The sequence below is a fragment of the Ornithorhynchus anatinus genome, chromosome 5 (assembly GCF_004115215.2).
Source record: "Ornithorhynchus anatinus isolate Pmale09 chromosome 5, mOrnAna1.pri.v4, whole genome shotgun sequence".
NCBI classification, from domain to species: Eukaryota; Metazoa; Chordata; class Mammalia; order Monotremata; family Ornithorhynchidae; genus Ornithorhynchus; species Ornithorhynchus anatinus.
In genome coordinates, this window is record NC_041732.1 from 3,754,789 (window position 1) to 3,782,578 (window position 27,790).

The following is a 27,790-nucleotide window of genomic DNA, read 5'->3' on the forward strand; positions in this document are numbered from 1 at the left end:
TCCTCTCTGGATCTCAGTTTCTGCCTCTCTTAAATGGGAATACCTGCTCTCCCTACCTCAGACTGTGAGCCCTGAATGAGGTGAGGATGATGTCTAGTCTGATTTTCTTCTACTCTAGCCCTCAGCATAGTGTTTGGCACAAAGTAAGCACCCGTGGCTCAGTGGAAAGAGCCCAGGCTTGGGAGTCAGAGGTCATGGGTTTGAATCCCGGCTCTGCCACTTGTCAGCTGTGTGACTGTGGGCAAGTCACTTAACTTCTCTGTGCCTGTTACCTCATCTGTAAAATGGAGATCAACTGTGAGCCTCACGTGGGACAACCTGATGACCCTGTATCTACCCCAGCGTATAGAACAGTGCTCTGCATATAGTAAGCACTTAACAAATACCAACATTATTATTATTATTATTGTAATTAACTATAGCAGGGGAGGGGGAAGGATGGGTAAGGGAGAGGTTGTTCTCAGGGAATCAGAAAGGAAGGGGAATCTAGTGATAGGGGATTCTGGGAGGCATTCCTAACGAAGATGGGAGGTAGGGGAGATATAGGAGGCACCCCCTCCCCGCCAAAGGATCCAAGGTATGTTGGAGGACCCTGGCTCTCAGGATGGGGACACGACCCAAAGCGATAGGTTCTCTAAGCAACCCCCACTTCTAGATGCAGCTTGGTGGATCCCCTGAGGGTTCAGAGGGTCCCACCATCCCCACTCCCCCTACACATAGGAGTCACACTGAGCCAGCTCCTTGATCTTCTCCACAATCGTCTCCACTCGGTGCCGGACGTTCATTTTCGCCACGTGCACCAGCTTGTCGAAATCATCCTTGCTGTAGCCGGAAATGCGGAACGTAGGATATCTCTTATGCCACTGCTCTATGTCAGCTGGGATTCAATGAGAGACAGACCCAGGGCCACCGACCAACAGACAGTCACGGAGATAAAGCCCCACCACCACGGAGAGACAGACGGGCCCACCACCACGTACAGACAGGCAGACACACAACCAGGGAGTGACATGCAACCACAGAAGGACATACAGCCATGGACAGACAGCACCATCGCCATGGTCGGGGGACAGATCCACCGCCATAGGCAGACACACAACCGCAGACAGACAGACAAGCACACAACCACAGAGAGACACACAGCCATGGGCAGACAGCCAGCCACAGACAGACAACACAGACAGACAAACATACAGCCATGGACAGAAGCCCCACCACCACAGGCAAACACAAAGCCATAGATGGACAAACATCCAGGATGGATGGACAGCACCACCACACCACAGCCAGACATACAGTCACGGACAGACAGCCCCATCACCATGGACAAATAGAGAGATGCATCACCACGGAGAGACACACAGCCATGGACAGACACATAGCCACAGGTAGGCAAAACCCAAGGCCAGCGACAGACAGACACAAGTCACAGCCACAGACAGAAAGACAGAGGCAAGAATGAGAAAAAGGCCCGGGACAAACCTCGTGGCCTCTAAACTAAGGCTCCATTGGCCATGGGTGGCAAGGAACCCACATATACTGTGTCCCTGACCCTCCAGACCCTCAGCTCCAATTCTTGCTTGTCTGTCTTCCCATTACATTGTTAAAATCCTCAAGAGCAGAACACTGGTATTTGCCTTCTGTTGTAACTTCCAAATGCATAGCATAATGCCTATCAATCAAGTGTATTGATTTAACACTGTACTAAGCACTTCGGAGAGTACAAGAGTAAGTAGGCAAAATTCCCACCCACAAGGATCTTACGGTTTAGAGGAGGAAACAGATGTTGAAATAAATTTCAAATAGGAGAAGTGGCAGAATAAAAGGTATGTGCTGTGGGAGTGGGGTGAGTATCAGAGTGCTTAAGGGGTACCGGCCAGCGTACGTAGCTGATGGAGAAGGGAGAGTGAATTGGGTGGGGAGATGAGAAGCCCAACCTGATTACTCGTATCTACCTTAGGGCTTAGAAGAGGGTTTGGCACCAGTAAGTTCTTAATAAGTACCATAATAATAATTATTAGTAGTAGTCTGAGAAGGCTTCTTGGAGGAGATATGATTTTAAGAGGCCTTTGAAGATGGGGAGAGTGGTGGTGGTCTCTTGGACATGAAGGGAAAGGGACCTCTAGAGGGAGGACGTGGGCAGGAAGTCGCAGATGTGAGAGACAAGACTGAGGTACAGTGAGTGTACAGTGAGTAGGATGCGTGTTAGAGGAGCAAGTGTGAGAGCTGGCTTGTAGTGGGAGAGGAGTGAGGTAAAGCCAGGGGGAGACAGCTGAGCAGCTCAGCCAATACCTATCCTCCAATCTCCCCCCTCCCAATCTCCTACCCCTTCGGTCCCCTGCTCCCCCCATTCTCCCATCTCCCCTTCTTTGTTCCCATTGTTTCCCACACCCCAATCTCCAACTCCTCCCCAATCCCACATCCTCCAGTCTTCCCATCCATTCTCCAACCCTTCCAATTTCCCACCCCTTAGTCTCACACCCGTCAGTCTCCCTCTCCCTCAAAACTCTCCGTCTCCCCGATCTCCCAACCCCATTTCCCCGGCCATCTGCTCCACCTCCACAGTTGTTTCTGTTGAAAAGTGGGAAATGCATGACGACCGGGGCCCGGGCCCTTGCTCCACCCTGGAAAACGTAGCAGTCGGACGGCTCCTTGGCTTCTCTGTCGAGCTTCGCCTTGTCCACGGTGGGGAAGGGGATTCCATTGGCTTGGCAGTAGTCCGAAGCGCGCTTGATGGTCTGCGGGAAGGCCGGGGGACCCACTTACCTATCAGCCCCCAGGAGGCAACCGGAAGTTTGCCCAGATCCTGAGTCCCAGGCCCAGGCTATATTCATGAGGCCACACTTCTTCCCTGCTTCCCTGCTTGCCGGCCCACTTGGAGGATGGCACCACCCCCTAGCCAGGGAGGCCAGCGCCTACCCCTCCCCTCCCCTTGTCTGAGGGTGGGCCTGTCCCCCAGTACCTCAAAAGGATCCCCAGAGCTGAAGTCGAAGGACAGGATCAGATCCACGTGCCTGGCGGGGTGGAGGGCCAAGGGGTATGCGCTGTTTAAGGCCAGGCCGGCATCCACCAGGTGGAGGACTTTGCGCTCGGTCACCTCTGGAGCATCAATGTCATCTGAGGACCCCCAGGTGGGACCCAATGAGTGCCGGTCTTCGCCCTGCCTTCCCCTATCCCCCCAGGACCCACCCCAGGGACTTCGGTTTAGTCTCGGGCGGCCACTTGTGACTCCCTTCTGTCCTGGGTGCCTGCATCATTTTTCTATAAAAACGTTCAGGATATGTCATCCCATTCCTCAAAAAACTCCAGTGGTTGCCCTTCCATCTCCATATCAAAGAGAAACTCCTCACCATTGTCTTTAAAGCCTTCCATCATCTTGCCCCCTCCTACCTCACCTCGCTTCTCTCCTTCTGCAACCCAGCCTGCACACTTTGCTCCTCTAGTGCAAACCTCATCATGCCTGGATCTCACCTGTCTGGCAACTGACCCCTGGCCCACGTCTTGTCTCTGGTCTGGAACACCCTACCTCCTCAAATCCGACAGACAATTACTCTCCCCACCTTCAAAGCCTTATTGAAGGCACATCTCCTCCAAGAGGTCTTCTCAGACTAAGCCCACTTTTCCTCATCTCCCACTCCCTTCTGCATCGCCCTGACTTGCTCTCTTTGTTTCCCCCCCCCCCCCCATCCCCACAGCACTTAAATACATAGCTGTAATTTTATTTATTTGCATTACTTCTGTCTTCCCCACTCTAAACTGTGACTCATTGTGGGCAGGCAATGTCACTGTTAACCACTGTATTATACTTTCCCAAGTGCTTAGTACAGTGCTCTGCACACAGTAAGTGCTCGATAAATACGATTGAAAGAATGAAAGACTCTGGCAGGCCCCCAGAGTCTCCTTCATGAGCCAGGAAGGGCCTGGAGCTGGAGAAAGAGGCTAGGGCCCCTCACAACCAATCTTATCTCCACCTCTGGCTCTAGGCTCTCCCCCAAGGACATTAACCCTCACAGGAAGCTTCTTACCCAACTTATACAGGAAGTTATTAGTGCTTCCCCAGTCCCAGTTGAGGAGGCACCGTAAGGTTTTGCTCAGGAAGGAGAAGAAGGAGGCTTCATAGCCTAGAGAAAGGGATTGGGGAAGGCAAAACATGATATCAGCTCTGTTGAGCTTGTTCCTGGTTTCATTTTCTGGTTTAAGACAGTCAAAACGACAACTGTTTCTGCTCCACAGCACAACACAGCGCCGCCAAATCTGCCAGAGGGGCTGAGACTGGGGCAACCTGGGATTGTATCATCAGTCTGTCAATCAGTGATATTTACTGAGTGTGGAGCACAGTACTAAACACCTGGGAGAATGATTGATAGAGTCTCTCCTCGGGTTGCAGTTATGAGTCTGGCAGGACAAGAACTTGAGAGGAGGGATTGATTCCAATGCCAGTGACTTGTAAAGAACCATTTGCACTCCTGTCCCTACCTGTCATGTTTCCAATCTGACTGTCCTGTGTCTACCCCGGTGCTTAGCACAGTGCTAAGCATGTAATAAGTGCATAATAAATGCCCCAATTGTTATTATTGTTAATGTTGGCTCATAGAATGCAGTGAGCAAGTAGATGGACGTGGGGTCAGGAAATTGATTAGACTGTAAGCTCGTCAATGGGCAGGGACTGTCTCTAACTGTTGCCGATTTGTACATTCCAAGCGCTTAGTACAGTGCTCTGCACATAGTAAGCGCTCAATAAATACTATTGAATGAATGAATGAAATCGTGATGTGTACAAAAGGGATTTTTGCTTGCCGTGTCCGCTGATGGCCAAATTAGACACAAAATAGTTTCTGCCTAGGGCCGGAACACCACCACCACCCAGTAGGTGGTTGCTGTGGTCTTTAGCCAGTTATTTTCAGGATTTCTTCTGGGCCTGTCCACCTCACAGAATGCCCTAGGGATTTCTTTGGTCCAAACCCTCCCAGCAGGCAGGGCCAGGGAGAGAACCCAGATGTCCTGATTCCCAGACCACTGCTCCTTCCACTGGACCAACAGCAGGGCAGGAAGCAGTACCAGGAAGAAAGAGCTGAACAAATATCTGCTTGAGCAGACAAATGTATGCCTACATCTTCACCCCATGTGCATATGTATATTGAATTGTATATGCGACTATTTATTCTAATATTTCATCCTGGAATATTCAGGCTATTTCCCATCTGATTCTCATTCCTTTTGTTCCACTGTTTGATAATAATAATGTTGGTATTTGTTAAGCGCTTACTATGTGCCGAGCACTGTTCTAAGCGCTGGGGTAAACACAGGGGAATCAGGTTGTCCCACGTGGGGCTCACAGTTAATCCCCATTTTACAGATGAGGGAACTGAGGCACAGAGAAGTTAAGTGACTTGCCCACAGTCACACAGCTGACAAGTGGCAGAGCTGGGATTCGAACTCATGAGCCCTGACTCCAAAGCCCGTGCTCTTTCCACTGCGCCACGCTGCTTCTCCTGATAGCAATGTTGGCTGACACACCCCCATTAAAGAGTAAGATCCTTTTCTGTTTTTTAATGGTATTTGTTAAGCGCTTTCTATGTGTCAGGCACTGAAATGAGCAGTGGGGTAGATAAAAGATAATCAGGTTGGACCCAGACCCTGTCTCATATGGGCCCCACCGTCTTAAAGCTTGGGGGCAGGGAATGAGATTGTTAGATTGTTACGTTGTACTCTCGAAAGCGCATAGTACAGTGTCCTGCACACAGTAAGTGCTCAATAAATAAGATGAATTGATTGATTAATCCCCATTTTACAGATGAGGTAACTGAGAACCAAGAGGATTTAAGTGACTTTCCTAAGGTCACACAGCAGACAAATGGCAAAACCAGGATTATAACCCAGGCCCTCTGAATCCCAGTCCTATGCTCTTTCCACTAAGTCATGCTGCTTCTCTTGTTGGCAGGGCTCGTGGTTTTTACTTCTGTTATATTCCCCCAAGCATTTAGTACAGTTCTCTGCACACAGCTGAATCTCAGTAAATTCCATACTTCCTACTTCTACCACAGGGAACAGAGCACATTAAGTTTAGTTAGATTTTTCAACTTGTTAGCGATCAAACTTTATTCTAATTTGGGGCCATTTCTGCCCTGCTCTCTCATCCCCCAAATAAACTTGGCATAACATAGTTTCATACCATAGTTCTTGGGTGTCCAGTCATTCACAACCCAGAGATCTCTGGGGTCAGGTCTATAGGGAAAGAAGGCAAAAAGGACTTACTTGTTTCCACAAGGGGCAGCTCAAAAATCTTCTCCACCAGCTCGGAGAGAAGTCTCTTCTTATCCTCCAAGGACATTCTGTCCCACTCCTGGATCGTCACCTCAGCTGACTTACAGGCCTCCTCAAAGGTCAGCGAAACTGTCCCGGAATCAGAGAACACTTAGTTCTCTGGACCCCCTGTGGGGAGGGGGTGGGGGCAATGGAGAAGGGGGGAGAAGGAGCCAGGCTTCCCCAAGATCGGGAGTGGGGTGGGGAGAGGAGAAGAGTTGGAGGCAGGTCTGGATAACTAAGGAAATAGGCAGTACCTGAAGACAGGGGACCCCAGGAAGACCAGCTCAGTTCCAGGGCCAAACCAGGCTGTTCTATTAGACTTTAAACTCCTAGTGGGGAGGGTCCCTGTCTTGGGTTTTTCTTGTGTTTCCCAAGTTCTTAGTACAGTACATTGGTATCAATCAACTTTGACTCGTCTCTCTCGTTCACCCCACACATCCGATCCGTTACCAAGACCTGCCGGTCTCACCTTTACAATATCGCCAAGATCCGCCCTTTCTTCTCCACCCGAACGGCTACCTTACTGCTACAGGCTCTGGTAATATCCCGGCTAGACTACTGTGTCAGCTTTCTCTCTGATCTCCCTTCCTCCTCTCTCGCCCCGCTCCAGTCTATTCTTCACTCCGCTGCACGGCTCATCTTCCTGCAGAAACGCTCTGGGCATGTCACTTCCCTTCTTAAAAACCTCCAGTGGTTGCCTATCAACCTCCGCACAAAACAAAAACTCCTCACTCTAGGCTTCAAGGGTCTCCATCACCTTGCCCCTTCCTACCTCTCTTCCCTTCTCTCTTTCTACTGCCCACCCTGCACGCTCCGCTCCTCTGCCGCCCACCTCCTCACCGTCCCTCAGTCTCGCCCATCCCGCTATCGACCCCGGGCCACGTCATCCCGCGGTCCTGGAATGCCCTCCCTCCTCACCTCTGACAATCTAATTCTCTTCCCCTCTTCAAATCCCTACTTAAAGCTCACCTCCTCCAAGAGGCCTTCCCAGACTGAGCTCCCCCCTTTTCTCTCTGCTCCCTCTACCACCCCCTTCACCTCTCCGCAGCTAAGCCCTCTTCTCCCCCCTTTCCTTCCGCTCCTCCCCCTCTCCCATCCCATTCCCTCAACACTGTACTCGTCCGCTCAACTGTATATATCTTCATCACCCTATTTATTTTGTTTAATGAGATGTACATCACCCTGATTCTATTTATTTGCCATTGTTTTAATGAGATGTTCTTCCCCTTGACTCTATTTATTGCCATCGTTCTTGTCTGCCCGTCTCCCCCGATTAGACTGTAAACCCATCAAAGGACAGGGACTGTCTCTATCTGTTGCCGATTTGTACATTCCAAGAGCTTAATACAGTGCTCTGCACATAGTAAGCGCTCAATAAATACTATTGAATGAATGAACTATATATATTGATCACTTACTGTGGGCAAAGCACTATACTAAGCAGTTGGGAGAGTACAATACAGTAGAGTTGGTAAGTCCTGATCTCTTCCCTCAAGGAATTTACAGCCTAATAATAATAATAATTGGTATTTTTTAAGTTCTATGTGCAGGCTTTGTATTACGCACTGGGCTGCATACAAGCAAATCTGTTCGGACACAGTCCCTGTCCCACATAGGGCTCACAGTCTTAATCCCCATTTTACAGATGAGGTAACTGAGGTCCAGAGAAGTGAAGTGACTTACCCAAGATCACACAGCAGACAAGTGGTGAAGGCGGGATTAGAACCCATGACCTTCTGACTCCCAGCCCCTGCTCTATCCACTATGCCATGCTGCAAATTACAGGTAAGGGGTGTGGCAGAACATAAGAATATGGACATAAGTGCTGTGGGACTTGGGTGGGCTCAATAGTTACTACTACTAATAATAATAATGGCATTTGTTAAGTGCTTACTATGTGCAAAGCACTGTTCCAAACGCTGGGGAGGATACAAGGTGATCAGGTTGTCCCATGTGGGGCTCACAGTCTTAATCCCCATTTTACAGATGGGGTAACAGGCACCAAGAAGTGAAGTGATTTGCCCAAAGTCCCACAGCTGACAAGCAACTGAGCTGGAATTTGAACCCATGACCTCTGACTTCCAAGCCCATGCTCTTTCCACTGAGCCATGCTGTGGGTCCAAAGTTAGGGGGGGTGCCCTCTCCTTGAGGCCCCCTACCCTAAAACCAACCCAGTTCTGCTTCCCAACAGACACCAACCAGCTACAGATGTGGCTTGAGGAGAGTGGGTGAGCTAGTGAATAGGGTAGGCTTTAAAGAAGGAGGAAGAGGAAGGGGGGAAGGAAAAGAAGACGAAGAAGAAGAAGGAGAAGGAGAAGGAGGAGAAGGAGGAGAAGGAGAAGAAGGAGAAAAAAAGGAAAAGGAGGAGGAGGAGGAGAAGAAAGAGGAGAGAAGAGGAAGAGGAGGGGGGAAAAGGATTGGAATCCTCCCTTTTACCAACTCTGTTATAGTGTACCCTCCCAAGTGCTTTGTAGAACAGTGCTCTGCGCACAGTAAGCGTTCATTAAATATAACTGATTGATTGATTGCTTTTAATAATAATAATGGTGGTATTTGTTAAGCACTTACTATGTGCAAAGCACTGTTCTAAGCGCTGGGGGGATACAAGGTGATCAGGTTGTCCCACTTGGGGGGGGGGAGTCACAGTCTTTATCCCCATTTTCCAGATGAGGTAACTGAGGCAGAGAAAAGTGAATTGACTTGCCCAAAGTCACACAGATGGCAAGTGGCGGAGCCGGGTTTCAAACCCATGACCTCTGACTCCCAAGCGCGGGCTCTTTCCACTGAACCACGCTGCTTATTTTACCTTGCAGGTTGTCTCTCAGGACTTTCAGGAGCAGGAGGCAGTCTTTGCCCCCCAGGTAGGCCATCTCCAGGTTGAGCAAGTCCCGGAGAATCTTTTCATAGTCCTGCCCTGCAGGGAAAGACCATGGACGTCCAACCATGGAATTGGAGAAGAACGCCCTCTTCTGGAGTAGAGTGGGATTGCAGCAGGGGCGGGCAGGAGCCCCACAGTTTAGTGCAACTCCCACAGGCGACCAACAGGGGGCGCGTCATCCTGGTGGTGTGTTTGAAAAAACAAATCTGGGATTCTGCAGTTGAGGAGAAGCCCAGAGGGAGAAAAAGGGGCATCCGATAACCTAAGGGCTGGATTCTGGGGGGGAATTTTATCTTTGACTCCTTCTAGAGGGTTTACAGTTGGGATGCATTAAAGGAAGGGCATCTACTACTGCCCTCCTAGATCCTGGACACATGAATACACAAGGTATCACATATGTAGCACCAGGCAGGTGACATCAGTCTCGCCCGATTAGACTGTCTCCCCCGATTAGACTGTAAGCCCGTCAAAGGGCAGACACTGTCTCTATCTGTTACCGATTTGTACATTGCAAACGCTTAGTACAGTGCTCTGCACATAGTAAGCGCTCAATAAATACCATTGAATGAATGAATGAACATCATGCAATGCCGACACGTATGCCGTCCTGTAGAGGTCTATCCAAGGCTGCCCAAATCTAGGGTGCTTATTTGGGTGGACCCCTGAACCCCCTCCCAACTTGGTCCAGAGCCTACATTCTCCTCCCAGGTCCCTGAGTAGATGGATGCCACTCCTGGGTTATGGGATTTGGCCCTAATAGCGGAGTAATTACTAGAAGAGAGAGGGTACAGGGGACAGACCTGTTGGAAATTTCTCTGTGTGGTGGAAAATTAGACATATGGCTACCCTAGGGGCAAAAGAAAAGAAAACAGAGCAAATTCCAGGGCAGATGAGGTACATGGCCAAAGCCTTGTGGCTTTTAGGAAGTGCACGCTGTTCTGAGAGGGAAAGGGGTTCCAAGCAGGGGCATCTTGGATTGTTTCACCAAACCCCAGAAGCCAAGGGGCATCGCTGGAATGAGTCTGGCTCCACTAGGCCAAATGGGTTCCTTGTGATCTTACCTTCAGACATCACTCCAAACACTTTATCTTGAACCCTCCTACTTCGAAGCAGTTTCTTGATCGCATCTGCAAAGAGGTAAAGCGCTCTGACAGTTGCCAGGGGAGGGGAGAGTCCTGAAGGGTCTCATGAGGAGGGAATAAAAGATCCTCAATAACAGGGCTGATGCAGGAAGCCCTCGGGCCCCACAGCATCGCTCCAGGGATTGCGGCTCCACCCCAGCCTCACCATTAGGGACTGCCTCAGCTTGAGTCTCTCTGCTGTGGGTTAAATGTGCTGACCAGCCTTGTCTCATAACCCCGGGAGTAGCCAGTGTTGGATGAGGGAGATGCTAAGAACTACACTCAGATCTGTGGCTTCCACTGGGAAGGCAATCCACACCTTGCCAGGGGCCTCATGAACTGAACAGACAGTAAGGCAATCAAACAATCAATAGTATTTATTGGGCGCTTACTGTATGCAGAGCACTGTACTAAGGCAGTATGATTTAGTTGACTTTCACCTCTGGGATTTGGGAGACCTGGCTGTAAACCCGGCTCTGCCCCTGGCCTGCCGGGTGACCTTGGGTAAGTCACTCAACTTCTCTGGGCTTCACTTTCTTCTTCTGTAAAGTGGCGACCAGATCCCTGCTCTCCCTCCCTCATGGACGTTGAGCCCCATGAGGGGCAGTGGATTGAGCTGGAGTGGCATGGTCTTGGTTCCCCCTCTGCCACCCAGCTGTCTCTGAGTCATTAAAAGTGGGGGCTATGGGTCAGGGTTGAGAGGAGGGGAGTCTATGCTCACATTTAATTCCTTCTAGGACCCCCAGGAAGAACACCCCTCTCCTAGGCAGTGCCACCCTTCCTCCTGGTAGCCCCCCAAGTATACCTGAGATGATATCCACTATGGTCTGGAAGTCCCCAAGAGCACTGCTCCAAAGGCCTGGGAAGAATGGGAAGACAGGCACTAAGGAATGAGGAACATACTGGACAGGTCTGTTGGTCAGAGCTCAGCCTCCCTTTGGGGCATCCAAGTGAGGATCTCAGAACACTTTACGGAGGCCCGTTCATTCATTCTCGCATCTTTCCCTAGGAGTCAGAAGGGGGATAGAGACTCCCAACCCTCAGCTAGCAATAATTACAGCTCCCAGACCCCGCCCCTGCGAGACTTTTACTCCCCCTCTGCCTGGGGTTGTGGTACAATTGCAAAGACGCTCCGAGTTTCAGTCCAAATTGAACACCAATCAGCAATGCTGGCTTAGATGTGTTAAGACAACTCGCCTGAGGAAGCTGGGGGAGGCAAGGGAGAAGGGAAGCCGAGGAAGCCATTACCCCCACCCTCCACCGCCATGGCCACCTGGGGACCCCATCCTTCCTCTACCTCTCAGGTAGGACAGTTCACGCTCAGGTTTCTTTGACTCCAACTCCCCGGCCTTAAACCTGCAGCCGAAGTGACTGGTGGTGACGTAGGCTCCGTGGGCGGGGAATCCGGCTGTGTGCAGGGTGAACTCGAACCAGGTCTCTGGAAGGGAAAGGAGACCCACATGAGCGTCAGCATGGCGGACACCGGCCCAGCACGGCTGGGGCGGAGGCCAATAGGCCAGCCATTCACCACAACTGCCCTGAGGTCCGGGTCAGTGTGAGTCCAGCCAAATCTGCTTGTCTAATCAGAGGTCCTCCAAGGGACATAGGTCTGGCCTGGGAGTCCCAGGGGCTATGTCCAGGCTCATAAACCCAGAGACCTGGGTGCCATCCATCCTGTCCAGGATCCTCAGCTCTGGAGGTGACTTGATCTGAATGGACCCCGAATCAGCGGCTAGTGGCCTCCTTTTTTTTAAGGTATTTGTTAAGTGCCAGACACTGTTCTAAGCACTGGGGTAGATACAAGATAATCAGGTTGGACACAGCCCATGTCCCATATGGGGTTTACAATCTTAATCCCCATTTTACAGATGAGGTAACTGAATCACAGAGAAGTGAAGTGACTTGCCCAAGGTCACACAGCACACAAGTGGTGGAGTCGGCACACAAGTGGTGGAGGGAGTCAGGTCCCTCAGACTCCCAGACCTGTACTCTTTCCACTAGGGCATACTGCCTGTGAGTTGCGCCTGTAGTTCTGGGATCGCTTAGGTAATGCCTCTGTTTACCCAGCTGCCCCCGGAAACTGCACTTCCTCTTGGAAGGCGCAGTCGGCTCTCTGACCGGGCCTGGCGACATAGGGAGGACGGTGCACAACTCATCGGTATTGCAGCTCCACTCGGGCCTTACCTTAGCAAGCCGCCCGGGGCTGCAGTGTGCCGGAGGGGAGGGAGGAGTCAGGACTGAACCCCCAGGAAGAGTCTAGATCACTGAGCTGCTTCGTGGTCTCCCTCTTTGGAGCCAAGCTATTCTGGGAGACGCTGAAATACTGGGGCTCTGCCGGACACACTGTTCCATTGAGGACCCGTCCCCAGCCATATTGCCCCGCCTCTTGGAACTAAACATCCTATCTAGGGAAAATACAAATTCAGTCCCTTCCTCCTAATCCTGCTCCCCAGTTGTCCCAAGCAGTTCCTCCGGGTATAGGCACACAAGGTCTCCCATCTCAATCCCTTTCCCAGCCCTAGGCAGGAAGGGGGTCCCTCAGTTCCCTCACCTGGGACCAATTTCCTCTTCCACTGCTGCAGGTAGTGTCTGTCCACTGCAGAGAAGATGGGGTACGGCACCATCCCCTTCTCAGACTGTTCTCTGATGCTGGTCAGAGGGTCATCTTGCAACTGGAGGTGCCAGGTCGGGGAGGTAGAAAACAGAAATATAGTAGTGGTGCCCCCAGGGGCAGGGCAGAGGGATCAGGAAATTCCTGGGTTCTCACTGTGAGAGTATGGCAAAACAACCCTTGACCAGGGCCCAAGCTTCCTGGCCCAACCTGACTGGCCCCATCTGACCGGCTCCAGCCCCTCTCCACCCTCAAGGATTCAGGAATCCAGGAGCCTCCTCCAAGAGGAAATGATCAGGGTCAGAAGGCGGTCACAGCTGCTTCCCTTGGGGCTCTGTTGTTGCAAGGATGTTTGGGGATGTGCCCAGAGGGCACCCCGAGGCCCTGTCCGCAGCGCACAGCAATCCTGGACACCTTGCCCCAGTGGTGTCTCTAGGCCTCTTCCATTCCCTGTGGTGCCATTGCCAGGATTTTCCACAGCTGCTGGAAAGGGGTCACCCGGCACCATGCCCCCACTCCCCCAAAGTAACCCCAAAAGGACTCACCATCTTGGTCTGCTCATAGACCACAAAGTAGGCCCAGAAGTCGGTAAGAGAATAGCGCTCCAAGTCGGCTGCCCATTTGGCCTTCTCCAGGGCCACATCAAGGTCCCAGGAACCCTCCGTGAGCCGCCAACGCATCTCAGCCTCTGCCTCCTCCAGCTCTTGGGACCAATCTCCGCGGGCATAGAGGGAGGACATGCACCTGGGGGTACGGAGAGGGCCGTGGGCCTCCAGCCTACCCCGGGGGATGGAGGCAAAGGAGGAGGAAGAGGAGAAGGTGTTGAGGAACCCAGGGTTTGGGCTGAGGAATACTTACCAGGTGGAACCTGAGACACCAGAGAGGTACATGATGGAGTCCAGCAATCCATGGTGGGCGAGCTCGGTCAGGGTGGCCTGGCAGGCGATGGAGGCCCGCGTGCCCCCGCCAGACCCCAGGACCATGATGGTTGGGACCTTGGCCTGAGGGGAGGTTGGGGCCAAGGGGGAGTGACCATGAGGGGAGTGCAGGGGTGATGACCCTAAAGCCAGGCTAAGTAGGTATGCTCTGGGCCCAGGGATAAGCTCCACAGAAGAGGGAGGGAGAATCAGTCAATCAATGGTATTTACTGTTTGCTATGTGCAGAGCACTGTACTAAGCACTTGGGAGAGTATAATACAATAGAGTTAGTAGACCCGTTCCCTGCCCACAGGTGTTAACAGTCAAGAGAAGACAGACATTAAAATAAATGACAGATTAGTACATAAGGGCTGTGAGGCTGAGGGTAAAGTGAATATCAAGTGTTTTAAGGAGACAAATCCAGTACATAGGCAACACGGAAGGGACAGGGAGTAGGGGAAATGAGGAATTAGTTAAGCAAGACCTTTTGGAGGAGATGGGAGTAAGAAGGTGGGGAGAGTGGTGGTCTGCCATGTATGCACTCAATAAACATGGCTGCTGCTAATATTATGCTAATATTACAACTACTATACTACTCCTGGATTTTTCCTGGGCGTTTTTCAAGGAGCCCCTTTCTAAAGGATTGTCAGGTGTGAACCACAACCCTGGGGCGTCCAGCTTCACCTTTAAGAGGGGTGAATGACCAGTATCCGGGGCCCTTTATATTGGTTGTTTGGAAACAAACAGCCACAAGCGGGAACCATGGGGAAAAAGGAGATAAGTAACGAAGTGGTGGGAGGTGAGTGGGCCAAGGAGGGGCAGGAAATCCCCCCGGTGCCAGGGTTGGGCGAGCCCACCTGCCTATCTGTCCTGGCCGGCTCCCCCAACCTCTCTGAGGGGAGTGTCTTCCCCTTGGGCCCTGAAACAGGAAGAGGCGGAGAAGCATTTGGCCCTGGCTTGGCTCTACCCCAGTATCCTGCTCTGATGCCGGCCTCCGTACCAAATCGCAGCCCCACTGCTTCAGGCATTCCATGATCACCCGTTGGCGGCTGCTGGTGGCTGCCCTTTCCCTCACGGATATGCCTGGGAAAATCAGGATTTCCGGACTCCTGGGGGTCAGAGACAACCAATTTGAAAAGGAACTGGAAAGGATGTCAGGGTAGAGCAGACCCCCACCCTCCCTCTTTGATGAGCCTGGCAAGACTTCCCTGCCTTGAGGTAAGGGTCTGGACCAGATTACCTCTCAGGGAACACTACAGCGCTGGGGCTCTATGGGTCGCTGATGAGGAGAAGGAGCGAAGGGAAGGGGATCCTGATTGCGGGGCTTGTCCAGGGGCTTGGGCAGAATGCCACCCGAGGGCATCCCCCATTGTTGCCCACTTGGCTGTGGGCTTTTTGGGGTAGCCTCCTGAGCTCCCTTACCCATCTCCATGCCCCACCCTCCCAGGGAGAGCAGGACCCTCTGGGCCCAATAAGGCCAGAGTCAGGCCTCACTCTGACCCATCACCCCCTTCTAACCTATTCACTTGATCCATTTCCTCTGCATTCAGCATTGTGTTTCCTGCCAAAGGAGTCGGCCTCGATCTGCTGTTCTGTCTCTGAGCAGGTGGTACCTAATAAGAATAATAATTATGGTGTTTGTTAAGTGCTAACTATGTGCCAAGTACTGTTCAAACCATGGGGTAGACACAAGGTAATCAGGTTAGACACGGTCCCTGTTCCCATGGGGCTCACAACCTTAATTCCCATTTTACAGATGAGGTAAATGAGGCCCAGAGAAGTGAAGTGACTTGCCAAATGTCACACAGCAGACATACAGCAGACCCAGGATTAGAACCCATGTCCTCTGACTCCCAGGCCCTTGCTCTTTCCACTAGGCCACAATGCTTCCCCTAAGGTAATGCCGATTCCGGGGAGATGAGCGCATCCATCCTCCTGACCACTTTCCTGGGGGGAGATTCAGCCGGGCCTGGGTCCCCCACAAAGAACTCCATCATCTCCAGCAGTTAATGGGGGAATCACCTCCTCCAAGCCCGAGGGTCTGCAGGAGCAACTAGCTGGCTGGGAGCAGGGGCTGTGTGACTGCCCTTTGGGAGCCCCTGGGGGACTCAGGCTGACCCAGGTCCTCAGAACCACAGCCTCTCCTGGCCCATAAGCCCACCACTCCTCCCTCCAGGTTCAAGGTCTCCTAGAATGACCTGACCCTTGGGGCTGAGTGGGCTCAGCCTGGCCCCCACCCAAAACCACAGCTCCCCTGGTTGATCGTTCCCCGAAACCAGGAAACACCACTGCCCAACCTGCTCCCTGCGCCCACACCCACTTATGCCGCCGACCGCCTCTGCCCTACTCCCTCCCAAGCTTTTTGGGGGTCACCTAGGGGTGTTCTCCAGGAGGTCACGGATTCATCTGCCAATCCTGGAACTGCCAGAAGGATGGAGGTCTAGTGACAATGAGAAACAGAAGAGTTGGCTTCCCCCTCCTCCCCATACACCCCGCCAAGCCCCACTATGCTGTCACTGTCCTCCTTCCCATCTCTGCCCTTCCTACTGCTCACCCCCACCTAACTGCCTGCTTCCCAACCCAGTGAACCCCAAACTAGGGTGGATGTCTCTTCCCTGGGCTCTGGGTGTCAGCTGCCTGCCCTTTTTGAATTCCTGTAAGGTCATAAGAGGGGAGGGAAGGAACTCCCTGGGTACCCCAGCCCTGTTTGGACTCCCTCTTTCCCAAGCCCCGGGAGATCACCAGAGTCCCAGACAGTTTTGAGGGTGGGACACCAGTGTCCCCAAGTTGAGTCCCATCTCTTCTTACCTCATAACCCCAGTGCCCTGCTCTGACCGGCCGAGCTGCCATCCAAGTCCAACTCTGCGGTGGGAGAAGTTACCCTATATAGCCTCCCGGGAGGTGGTGTGGGAGTGGCTTCCACACCACAGAGGGAAATCTTGCCAGTCCAGTGCAGAGGCCAAGGCCGTCCCCCAGGCAGCCCCCAAACAATCAATCAGTGGTATTTATTAAGGTCTTACTGCGTGCAGAACACTGTCTTAAGCGCTTGGGAGAGTACAATATAACAAAGTTGGCAGTCACACTCCCCAGGGCCTGCACATAGGCCTGAGCTTCTGCAGCTCAGCTATGGAGCAGCTCTCCAGGGAATTCCCAACTCTAACTCAGGCCGTGTGGTAACCGTTCCCATTCTGTCTGGTGGGAGTCCAAGTGGCTAGCTGCCAGGGATCCACAGGAGGGGAGAGGGGCCGGACAGGATTACAGTTGGGCCTCCTGGCTTGAAGCACCTGACTGGCCTGAGAAACTATGAGCCAAAATAAGTGACAGAGCAGCTGACCTCCCCACCCTTCAAAGCCCTACCGAAGCCACAACTCCTCCAGGGGCCTTCCCTGACTAAGCCTTCCTTTCCTCCTCTCACTCTCCCTTCTGCGTATCTCTGACTTGCACCCTTTCTTAAACTCCCTACCCACAGCACTTAAGTACATATCTGTAATTTATTTATATTAATGTCTGGCCTCCCCTCTAGACTGTAAGCTCTTTGTAGACAGGGAATGTGTCTGTTGTATTGTTTTTTTGTAACCTCCCAAGCACTTAGTACAGTACTCTGCACAAAGTAAAAGCTCAATAAATATGATTGACTAACTGACTGACTGAACCAGGAGGACCAGGGACGCTTGACTCAAGAGGGGGCCAAGCCCCCAGACCCCGGAGGGACAGAGACCCAGACTGTGGGAGGAGGAAGGGGAGTCAAAGCCGGCAGCTTTGTCTGCTTCTCAGAGGACTCTGCCCTTGGATCCCTGCTTTGCGGTCCTGCTGTGTAGATTTTGCCATGTGGACTCTATCTTGGGGTCCCCACCACAGGTCCCCTGCCCTGGAGTCCCTGCCTTGTGGACACGTAGACCCTGTGGGGTGGATCCTTCCCTTGTCAGATGCTGCCGACATTTATTGATGGAAGGTGATCAATTCCTCCCGCCTGGCCTAATGGGCCTCTGCCCCACAGATCAGTTGATTTAAGTCAGTTAACCGTATTTATTGAGCGCTTACTGTGTGCCAAGCATTGTACTAAGCTTTTGGGAGAATTCAATATAACAATAAACAGACACATTCCCTGTCTACAAAGAGCTAATAATAATAATGTTGGTATTTGTTAAACGCTTACTATGTGCCGAGCACTGTTCTAAGCGCTGGGGTAGACACAGAGGAATCAGGTTACCCACGTGGGGCTCACAGTTTTAATCCCCATTTTCCATATGAGGTCACTGAGGCACCGAGAAGTGAAGTGACTTGCCCACAGTCACACAGCTGACAAGTGGCTGAGCCGGGATTCGAACCCATGACCTCTGACTCCAAAGCCCGGGCTCTTTCCATTGAGCCACGCCGCTTCTCACAGTCACAGTCTAGAAAGGGAGCTCACAGTCTAGAAGGGGAGACAGACATTAATTTAAATAAATAAATTACTGTTATGTACATAAGTGCTGTGGGGCTTTGGGGGAGATGAATAAAGGGAGCAAGTCAGGGTAACACAGAAGGAAGTGGGAAACGAGGAAAGGGGGGCTTAGTCAGGGAAGGTCTCTTGGAAGAGATGTGCTTTCAATAAGGCTTTAAAGGCAGGCAGACAACGAGCTGGTAAGTGCTCAATAAATACCATCGATGACAATGATGATGTTGATCACCATGATGATGATGATGATGATGATGATGATGATGATGATACCCTGGTCCAGCCCCACCATTTGGGCCCAGAGCAGAACATGGGGATTAAATACCTGTTCTGCCTATTCAGACTGTGAGCCCTATGTGGGACAGGAATTGTGTCCAGCCTGATTAACTAGATGGAGTTGGAATCCTCCCACGGTGTTGCCCCTGGGACACCCCTCCTGTCGGGTTTCACCGGGGAGAGGAGAGACTGTGGGAGAAACAGATAACACTGTGTTTTCTGGTTATCTCTCATGGCCTTGCTGTTCCATGACATCTTCTCTTCAGGCGCCCACATCCCTCAGAATCCATTGCACGGCCCTTCCCTTCCCTCCCAGGCCTGCCCTTGCACTCACAGGTCAGTGTGTGTTAGATGGTCTCAATCTGACCCTCCTGCTCCCTCACAGAAGCTCCTCATTCTATAATCATGGGATTTGGCGATCAAAAGTCCCCTCCCTGCCCCTGAAAGGGGTATCGGGTCTCCTGGCAGGAAGGCTCCGTGGAATTCCCCATCCCTATGTAAGATCCGAGTTCTTTCCCACATCCTCTTCCTAGCATGGAACTCCCTCCCCCTCCATATAAACCAGACCACCATTCTCCCCATCTTCAAAGCATTATTATGATCACATCTCAGCATGGCATAGTAGGTAGAACACGGGCGTGGGAGTCAGAAGGTCATGGCTTCTTAATCCCCACTCTGCCACTTGTCTGCTGTGTGACCTTGAACAAGTCACTTCACTTTTCTGGGCCTCAGTTACCTCGTCGATAAAATGGGGATTGAGACTGTGAGCCCCACATGGGTCAGGGACTGTGTCCAACCCAATTTGCTTGTATTCCCCCAGAGCATTTAACAAATAGCAAACATTTAACAAATACCATAATTATTATAATAATTATTAATTATTATTATCTCCTCCAAGAGGGATTAAGCCTTCTTTCCCCCTGCTCCTTCTCCCTTCTGTGTGGTCTATGCACTTGGATCTGTGACCTTTGGGTAATTGATATTCACCCCACCCTCAACCTCACAGCACTTACGTATGTATCTTTAAATTATATATTATAAATGATTTATTTGTATTAATATCCATCCCCGACTCTAGACTCTAAGCATTGTGGGGAGGGAGCATATTGGCTAACTCTGTTGTACTGTACTTTCCCAAGCACTTAGTACAATGCTCTGCACACAGTAAGCACAAAATAAATACCATCGATGAAGATGCCCTGGTCCACCTCCACCATTTGGACCCAGAGCAGGACATGGGGATTAAATATCTGTTCTCCCACCTATTCAGATTGCGAGTCTCTTGTGCGACAGGGATTGTGTCCAGCTTGATTAATTTGTATCTACCCCAGTCCTTAGAACAATACTTGACACATAGTAAGCTCTTGTCTAGGCACACGGATCTGTATCGTTTGGACTTTTGATATTTGCCCCATCCCCAACCCCACAGCACTTGTGTACATATCTTTAAATAATATATTATAAATTACTTATTTATTCCTATTAATGTCTGTCTCCCCCTCTAGACTGGAAGAGTATTATGAACAGGGAATGTGTCAGCTAGCTGGGAATGAATCTGTTTATTGTTGTATTGTACTCTTTCAAGTGTTTAGTACAGTGGTCTGCATACAGTAAGTGGCCAGTAAATGCAATTGAGTGAATAAATAACTCTGTTGTACTCTCCCAAGCATTTACTACATTGCTTTGAACATTATAAGTGCTCAATAAATACCATTGATTGATTGATTAATAAGTGCTTAACCGATAACACAAAAGAAGGAGAAAAGAAACTCTGAAGGCCGGTAAGGGTTGGGAAGGGAGGTTGACAGAATCGGAACTGGGTCAGTCAGCCCCTCTTTCATTGCGGGTGACTAATTCCTCCCAGGAAAGCTAGCCTGTGTGCCTCTTCCTGTTTTATAACTGAAGCCACCGAGGACCGGAGAGATCACTCCCCATGCCAAGGTCACACAGCACAGTTAGGGCTTCTCGTGGAGGTGGGGAGGAGGCCAGGAGTTTGGGGTCGGTTTCCCAGCCCCTGAGCTACCAGCCTCTTGCTGAGCCTGGGGCACACCCACCTCCCACAGCTCAGCTGTGTTCCTATTTACATTGGCCCCAGGCCTCAGTGGGATCTTGTTCCTTGTCCGGACAGGAGACATTCCAGAGATGGTTTCTGTTGATTAATCCCTGTAAACGCAGAAGCCTTAGAGGGCAGCCCCTGGCCTGTGCTTCTAACAATAATAATAATAATAATGTTGGTATTTGTTAAGCGCTTACTATGTGCAGAGCACTGTTCTAAGCGCTGGGGTAGACACAGGGGAATCAGGTTGTCCCACGTGGGGCTCACAGTCTTAATCCCCATTTTCCAGATGAGGTAACTGAGGCACAGAGAAGTTAAGTGTCTTGCCCACAGTCACACAGCTGACAAGTGGCAGAGCCGGAATTCGAACCCATGACCTCTGACTCCAAAGCCCATGCTCTTTCCACTGAGCCACGCTGCTTCTCAATAATAATAATAATGGCATTTGTTAAGTGCATATTATGTGCCAAGGACTGCACTAAGCACTGGGGTGAATACAAGCAAATCGGGTTGAACTGTGTTCCGGTCCCACGTGGGGCTCAAAGTCTCCCCTCCCCAGATGGGATCGGTAGGGTGCTGTGGCTAGAGGAGCAGAATTTCCGGCTCCTCGTGGTTCAGAGTCCACAGTCAGTCAGGCAGCCAATTGTATTTATTGAGCACTTTCTGTGTGCAGAACACTGTATTAAGCGCTTGGGAGAGTACAATTTAACAATAACAGACACATTCTCTGCCCACAGTGAACTTACAGTCTAGAGTGGGGTGACAGACATTAATATATATATATATAAAATGAATTACAGATATGGACTTCAGTGCTGTGGGGCTGGGAGGGGAGATGAATAAAGGGAGCAATTTAAAAAAAAAATGAATTACAGATATGGACTTCAGTGCTGTGGGGCTGGGAGGGGAGATGAATAAAGGGAGCAACTTAAAAAAAATGAATTACAGATATGGACTTAAGTTCTGTGGGGCTGAGAGGGGAGATGAATAAAGAAGCAACTTGACCACCTTCCATTCTCAACATTGCAGTGTCTCGGAGGGAAGAGCTGAGGGAGCCTGAGGAAATTTTTCGGGTCTGCGGTCACAAACCGCAGTCACAGTGGCCACTAAAGCGGCAGCCTTCACTCTTTTCGAGGTTTTGCGGAGGCACCAGGCTGAGGCTGCTTGTCCCTGACCTGCCAGGGTGGGACGAGGCAGGCCGGATGAAGGCTCCTCCATTATATGGCACCACCACACGGTCACGCGGCTCCTCCCAGTGCCTGCCACCCCACATCGTAGCACCCACGGCCCGTGGTGCCTTCCTCTACCAGTCCGCCATCCTGCCTCCTTGAGAACCCGTGCCAGCTCTCATTCGTTCATTCAATCGTATTTATTGAGTGCTTACTGTGTGCAGAGCACTGTACTAAGCGTTTGGGAGAGTACAACACAACACTAAACAGACAATTCCCTGCCCACAATGAGCTTACTGTCTCCTCTGTGACACGGGATCCTCCATCCTGGTTTGCCTCGCCCCATCCCGGAGGGATGGAAAGAAGCAGCCTCACCCTGGAGCCTCCACAAATCATTAGGAAGACTGGTGGCTGCTCCTGTGGCAATCACCATGGCCACGGTTGTGAAGAGCCTGAAATTCTGCTCCTCTAGGCTTAACCCCCAACTGATTTTTATTTTTGCCTCTTCTTTGTCTTAGTGCTTTTGTTTCATCTTTCCTTGTGCACCTGTTGCCAATCCTCCTTTTTACTATTAGACTGTGAGTCCCCTGAGGGAGATGGACCATGTCTAATTCCCACCTGGATAGGCTTTCCCAGTGCTTGGTACAGTGTTCTGCACCCCAGTAAGCATCTAATAAACACAATTGCTATTCTCCTCCTCCTCTCACTAAAGAGGTCTTTCTCCACCTATTACTACCAGTGTGCCTACTATATTACTTCTACCAAGACTACTTCTTTTCAGCATGGTCTAGTGGACAGAGCCCGGGCCTGGGAGTCCGAAGGACCTGGGTTTTAATCCCGGCTCCGCCACTTGCCCGCTGTGTGACCTTGGGAAAGCCATTTCACTTCTCTATGCCTCGGTTACCTCATGTGTAAAATGGGGACTAAGACTGTGAACCCCATAAGGGACAGGACTTTATCCAACCTGATTAGATTGTACCTACCCAGCACTTAAATCAGTGCCTGGCACATAATAAGTGCTTTACAAAGACCACAATTATATTATTATCACTACTATTGTAGGGAAAATTGCCAAGCCCAGTGCCCTGAGGAACAGGCATGACTAGCTGGTCCGGCTCCTCTTTTTCTTGCCCCACATCCTCCACAGGGCTACCCGGACCTCCTCATTTCGCAGACTGTATATGATGGGGTTCAACATGGGGGTGACCACCGTATAGGAGAGGGACACCAATTCCTTGCTCTCCGGGGAGTAGCTGGCCCTGGGCTGTAGGTGAATGACCCCAGCTGTGCCATAGAACAGAGCGACAACAAGCAGGTGGGACGTGCAGGTGGATAAGGCCCGGCTCCTCCCAGAGACCAGGCGCACCCCGAGGACAGCAGAGAGGATGCGGCCGTAGGACACGGCGATCAGTGCGAAGGGGACGAGCACGACCAAGATGGTAGCAGCCAGTACGTGGGTTTCAAACACCCCCGTGTCGGCGCACACCAGCCTCAACAGCGGGGAGATGTCACATACAAAATGGTGGATCTCCTGCCGCCCACAAAAGGGAAAGCTGAACAGCCAGAGTGTGAATGCCAGGGAGACGGGGACCCCCGCCATCCAGGTGCCCACTGCCAACCAAAGGCAGAGGCGGGGGCTCATTAAGGCCCCGTAGCGCAGTGGTTGGCAGATTGCAACATACCGGTCAAACGCCATTACGGTCAGGAGGATGCACTCTGACGTGACGCAGGACAGGATCAGGAGAAGCTGGAGGGCACAGGCTGGGAGTGAGATCCGCCTCCGGTCGGCAAGCAGGTCGATCAGAAGTCTGGGGACAATGTCCAGGGAGTAGCAGATCTCCAGCAGGGACAGATTCCGGAGGAAGAAGTACATGGGGCTGCGGAGGGCGGAGCTGGTCATCGTGACAAAGATGATGAGGCTATTGCCCACCAGGGTGATGAGGAACATTCCCAGGAACAACACAAAGAGCAGCGGTTTCAGCTCGGGGAGGTGGGAAAATCCCAGGAGGATGAACTCGGTGACGATGGTCTGGTTGCTTTGAGTCATGGCTTCTGTGAACTGTGAAAGGTCATCAAGTGCCATCCAAAGTGGAAATCAGACATGCAGTATAAGAGCATGGGCTCGTGGTCAAAAAATCGGGAAAGCCAGAGCAAATTAAACTTGCACTCCATTAGAGTGCTTCTGTTGCCCTTTCCCAAGTGCTTAGTACAGTGCTTGGCACCTGGAGGGGGCCCAGTAAATAAATAAATGCAACTTCAGCCTCAAGACAATGATGTGCAAAGTTCACCCACACATTTTTGGGTAAAGTTGGATTTGGGTTGGAGACCCATCTGTCTCTCTGGAGAGATGAGAGCAGATTTGGGCTCTATGATCGGAACAGCAGGGCTTCTTCCATTTGCCTTACTGATCTCTACCAGAATGATTTCTCCTCATTAAATCAATCAATGGTATGATACTACGTGCAGAACACTGTACTAAGTGATTGGAAGTGTACAATACAGCAGAATTAGCACACGTGTTCCTGCCCACAACAAGCTTACAGTTTAGAGAAGCCTCGCTGAACATGGCCCCAGAATTATCTGTTCCTCTGGTGCCCCCTTCCTCCATCTAAATACAGGAGACATTTTCCTAGTTTCATAAATTCTCTATATTTTCCTAATTTATTAATTAATTTTATTAATTTTATGGTATTTGTTAAGCCCTTACTTTGTCCCAGGTACTGTTCTAAGCACTGGGGTAGATACAAGCTGATCAGGTTGGACACAGCCCCTATCCCAGATGGGGGTCATAATCCCCATTTTACAGATGAGGTAACTGAGGCACAGAGAAGTGAAGTGACTTGCCCAGGGTCACACAGCAGATAAGTGGCAGAGCCAGGATTAGAACCCAGGTTTAGGTTTCCTTTAGTTTGGAAAAAATAATCTTAACATGTTCTCCCTTCTACTTAGATTGTGAGTCTTTTCTTTTAAAGGTGTTTGATAAGCGCTTATTACGTGCCATGTATTGTACTAAGCACTGGGGCACTCTTAGTCTAACATCATCATCATCATCATCATCAATTCATACTTATTGAGCACTTACTGTGTGCAAAGCACTGAACTAAGCGCTTGAGAAAGTACGTGACCGACTCCATTTTTGAGAGGCCTCCATTTCAGGACCCCGTAAGGGACAGGTAGGCATGGTTCCACTGGCTAGCTAAACCGCCTAAATGCAGTTAAATGTTCTGTACTTGGGGATTCTGAGGTACTCAAAAATGGGGGGCCCTCTTTGGTAGACAACCAATTAGAAGCTACTATGATGCTTGGATTTCAACGATCTGGTCCCCCTCAAGATTTTATCTGGCTCCCGTAGACTAGTGTTGGGGCCAATCAAGGGACACCCCATACCTGGATGAGTGGTTGTCCTGACCTCGACTCTCGGGGATGCCATGGGGACTCTGTGACAAAATGCAGGAACTGCAGGAGCTCTGGCCCTTTGGTAGTTTCTGTGAGTATTCTGCTTCCCCTTCCCTGAACTTGTTAGGTTTTTGCTTAAGGTTGTGTGGTTCCCTATTGTCAGATGCACCCCTCTGGAGACAGTTCCCCTGACGGATTGCGCCAGATCCACGCTAACATGGAAGTCCCGGCGAATCCCCGTGAATCCTTGATTAATTGGTTAATGCTTCTCTTTGTTGCCACTTTTATAGTAAACTTGCCGCTATGGCTGTGACCACATCGGCAGACACTCACAGGGCTCCGTTAATCCTGACTTCTGAGATCTTGATACCCAGACATAACCTACCCTGGATGCGACAGGGAGATACAAGCTTATCAGGGTGGACATAGTCCATGACCCACACTGGGCTCACACTGTTAACCCCATTTTCAAATGAGGTAACTGAAGCACAGAGAAATGAAGTGACTTGCCCAAGGTCAGCAGGGATTAAGACCCATGTCCTTCTGTGGGACAGGGCCGGCATCTGACCTAATTAACTTGTACTCCAGTGCTTAGAACAGTGCTTGACACATAGTAAGTAGTCTCTAGACTGTGAGCTCGTTGTGGGGAGGGAATGTGATTGTTAATTGTTATACTGTACTCTCCCAAGCCCTTAGTACAGTGCTTGGCACACAATAAGCGCTCGATAAATATGACTGAATGAATGAATGAGAGGGAACCCTTTATTCACCATGCCCTCAGCCTCACAGCACTTACGTACATATCCATAATTTATTTATATATATTAATGCCTGTCTCCTGCTCTGGACTGTAAGCTTGTTGCAGACAACCAACTCTGTTATATTGTACTCTCCCAAGAGCTGAATCCAGTGCTCTGCAACCAGTAAGTGTTCAATAAATACAACATTGATTGATTGACTATAATAATTGCAATTATTATTTCCAAGGGACCCCTCTGGCATCCTTCAGAGACTTGACCCAGGTCAGGTAGACAGTTCCATGGCCCAGACCCAAGAAGGTGCTTCATCGGTCGACTGATTGATTGAATGATTCAGTGGGTGCAGGTATGCAGCAGCCGTGGACGTAACCCAGACAATCGATCAAGCAATCAACAGTATTTGTTGAGCACCAGCTGTGTGCATAACACTGCACTTGGATGAGTTCAGTGAAAATAGAAAACGTGATCCCTATTCACAAGAACCTTCCAGGGGAACGAATAATCTACCTGCCCACAAAGAACCAATAGCTAAAAAGGGACCAGTCTCCCAGCATCATCTTGGGGGAAGATGGTGAGATTGGAAGGAACGATCCATTTCCATCCTACCGAAAGGGAAGTTTAGCCTCAGCCATACCCCATGGAACATAGTAGACTCATAAGAATGAGAAGGTGTGTGGCCTAGTGGAAAGAGCACAGACTTGGTAGTCAGAGGACATGGGTTTTAATCCCGGCTCCACCACTTGTCCGCTGTGTAACCATGAACAAGTCACTTCACTTCTCTGTGCCTCAGTTACCTCATCTGTAAAATGGGGATTAAGACTGTGAGCCCCAGCTGAGAAGTAGACTGCATCCAGCCTGATTAGTTTGTATCTACCCCTGCACTTAGAACAGTGCCCAGCACATAGTAAGAGTTTAACAAATATGAAAATAATAATAATTGTGATGTTTGTTTAGCCAAACACTGTACTAAATGCTGGAGTAGATATAAGATCATCTAGTCCCACATGGAGTTCACAGTCTATTTGGAGGGAGAACAGGTACTGAATCCCCCATTTTGCAGATGAGGGAACGGAGGCATGGAAAAATTAGATGACTTACCCAAGGTAATTCAGCAGGTAGGAGGTGGAGCTTGGATCCTCTGACTCCAAGGCCTGGTTCTTCCCACTGAGCCATGCTGCTGCTCATCCCATCACCCTAGAACTGAAAAAAATCCCAAACAAATAAAGGGGAAAAAGAAATCTGGCTTAATGAAAAGAGCATGGAGCTGGGAGATAGGAAACCCCGGTTCTAGACGTGGTTCTGCCACTCACCTGCTGTGGGACTTTGGAGAAGTCACCTAACCTCTCTGGTCTTGTTTCTTCCCCTGTGAACTGGGGTTACGTTCCCTGCTCTCCTCCCTTCTCAGACTGCGAACCCCGCGTGGGAAAGAGATTGTGCCTGTCTGATTTTCTTGTAGAGACCTCAGCGCCTATCACAGTGCTTGATACATCCCATCCACTTAAACACCCCACCGGGAAACAAAATGCTACACGCAAGGGGGCTCCCGCTTGCTAACCAACTGGACTCCGGGCCCCCATCTTTTCAGGGAAAGAGAGTGTCAGGTTCAAACCTGAGTTCCTGGGGGGCAGGAAGCGGGATTAGATGACCTGTGGAGGGCTTCCCGGAGGATCCGGAATGAGGTAGAAGTGGAGCAACTTGGAACCCAGGATCATCCTCTTAGCCAAACGCTGATCTCTCTGACCTCCTTTCTCAGGAACGCCTCTTGGTTTCCAGCCGTCCCAACCCAGAGCATAGAAATGATATTTACTGAGCGCCACCTAGGAGCCATTCTCTGAGTGACTTTGGGGAAGTCACTTCACTTCT

The 27,790-nt window shown here is 50.6% G+C and overlaps 2 protein-coding genes across 2 annotated transcripts; both read right to left on the reverse strand.

The window, feature by feature from the left end:
- Window positions 1–392: 392 nt before the first annotated feature.
- LOC100086783 (cytosolic phospholipase A2 gamma-like) lies at window positions 393–16,276 on the reverse strand. The gene is made up of 15 exons (XM_029064659.2): window positions 16,208–16,276; window positions 15,353–15,447; window positions 14,835–14,943; window positions 13,775–13,917; window positions 13,462–13,660; window positions 12,857–12,977; window positions 11,603–11,743; window positions 11,111–11,164; window positions 10,246–10,311; window positions 9,113–9,220; window positions 6,256–6,393; window positions 4,026–4,121; window positions 2,963–3,117; window positions 2,558–2,738; window positions 393–877 (listed from the first exon to the last, which is right to left on the reverse strand). The coding sequence occupies exons 2-15, from the start codon at window positions 15,385–15,387 to the stop codon at window positions 711–713; spliced, it is 1,713 nt and encodes a 570-aa protein (XP_028920492.1). The 5' UTR covers window positions 15,388–15,447; window positions 16,208–16,276; the 3' UTR covers window positions 393–710.
- A 6,599-nt stretch (window positions 16,277–22,875) lies between these two features.
- On the reverse strand, window positions 22,876–23,820 carry LOC100085412 (olfactory receptor 10A7-like). The gene has a single exon (XM_029065015.1). The coding sequence runs from the start codon at window positions 23,818–23,820 to the stop codon at window positions 22,876–22,878; it is 945 nt and encodes a 314-aa protein (XP_028920848.1).
- Between the last annotated feature and the right edge of the window lie 3,970 nt (window positions 23,821–27,790).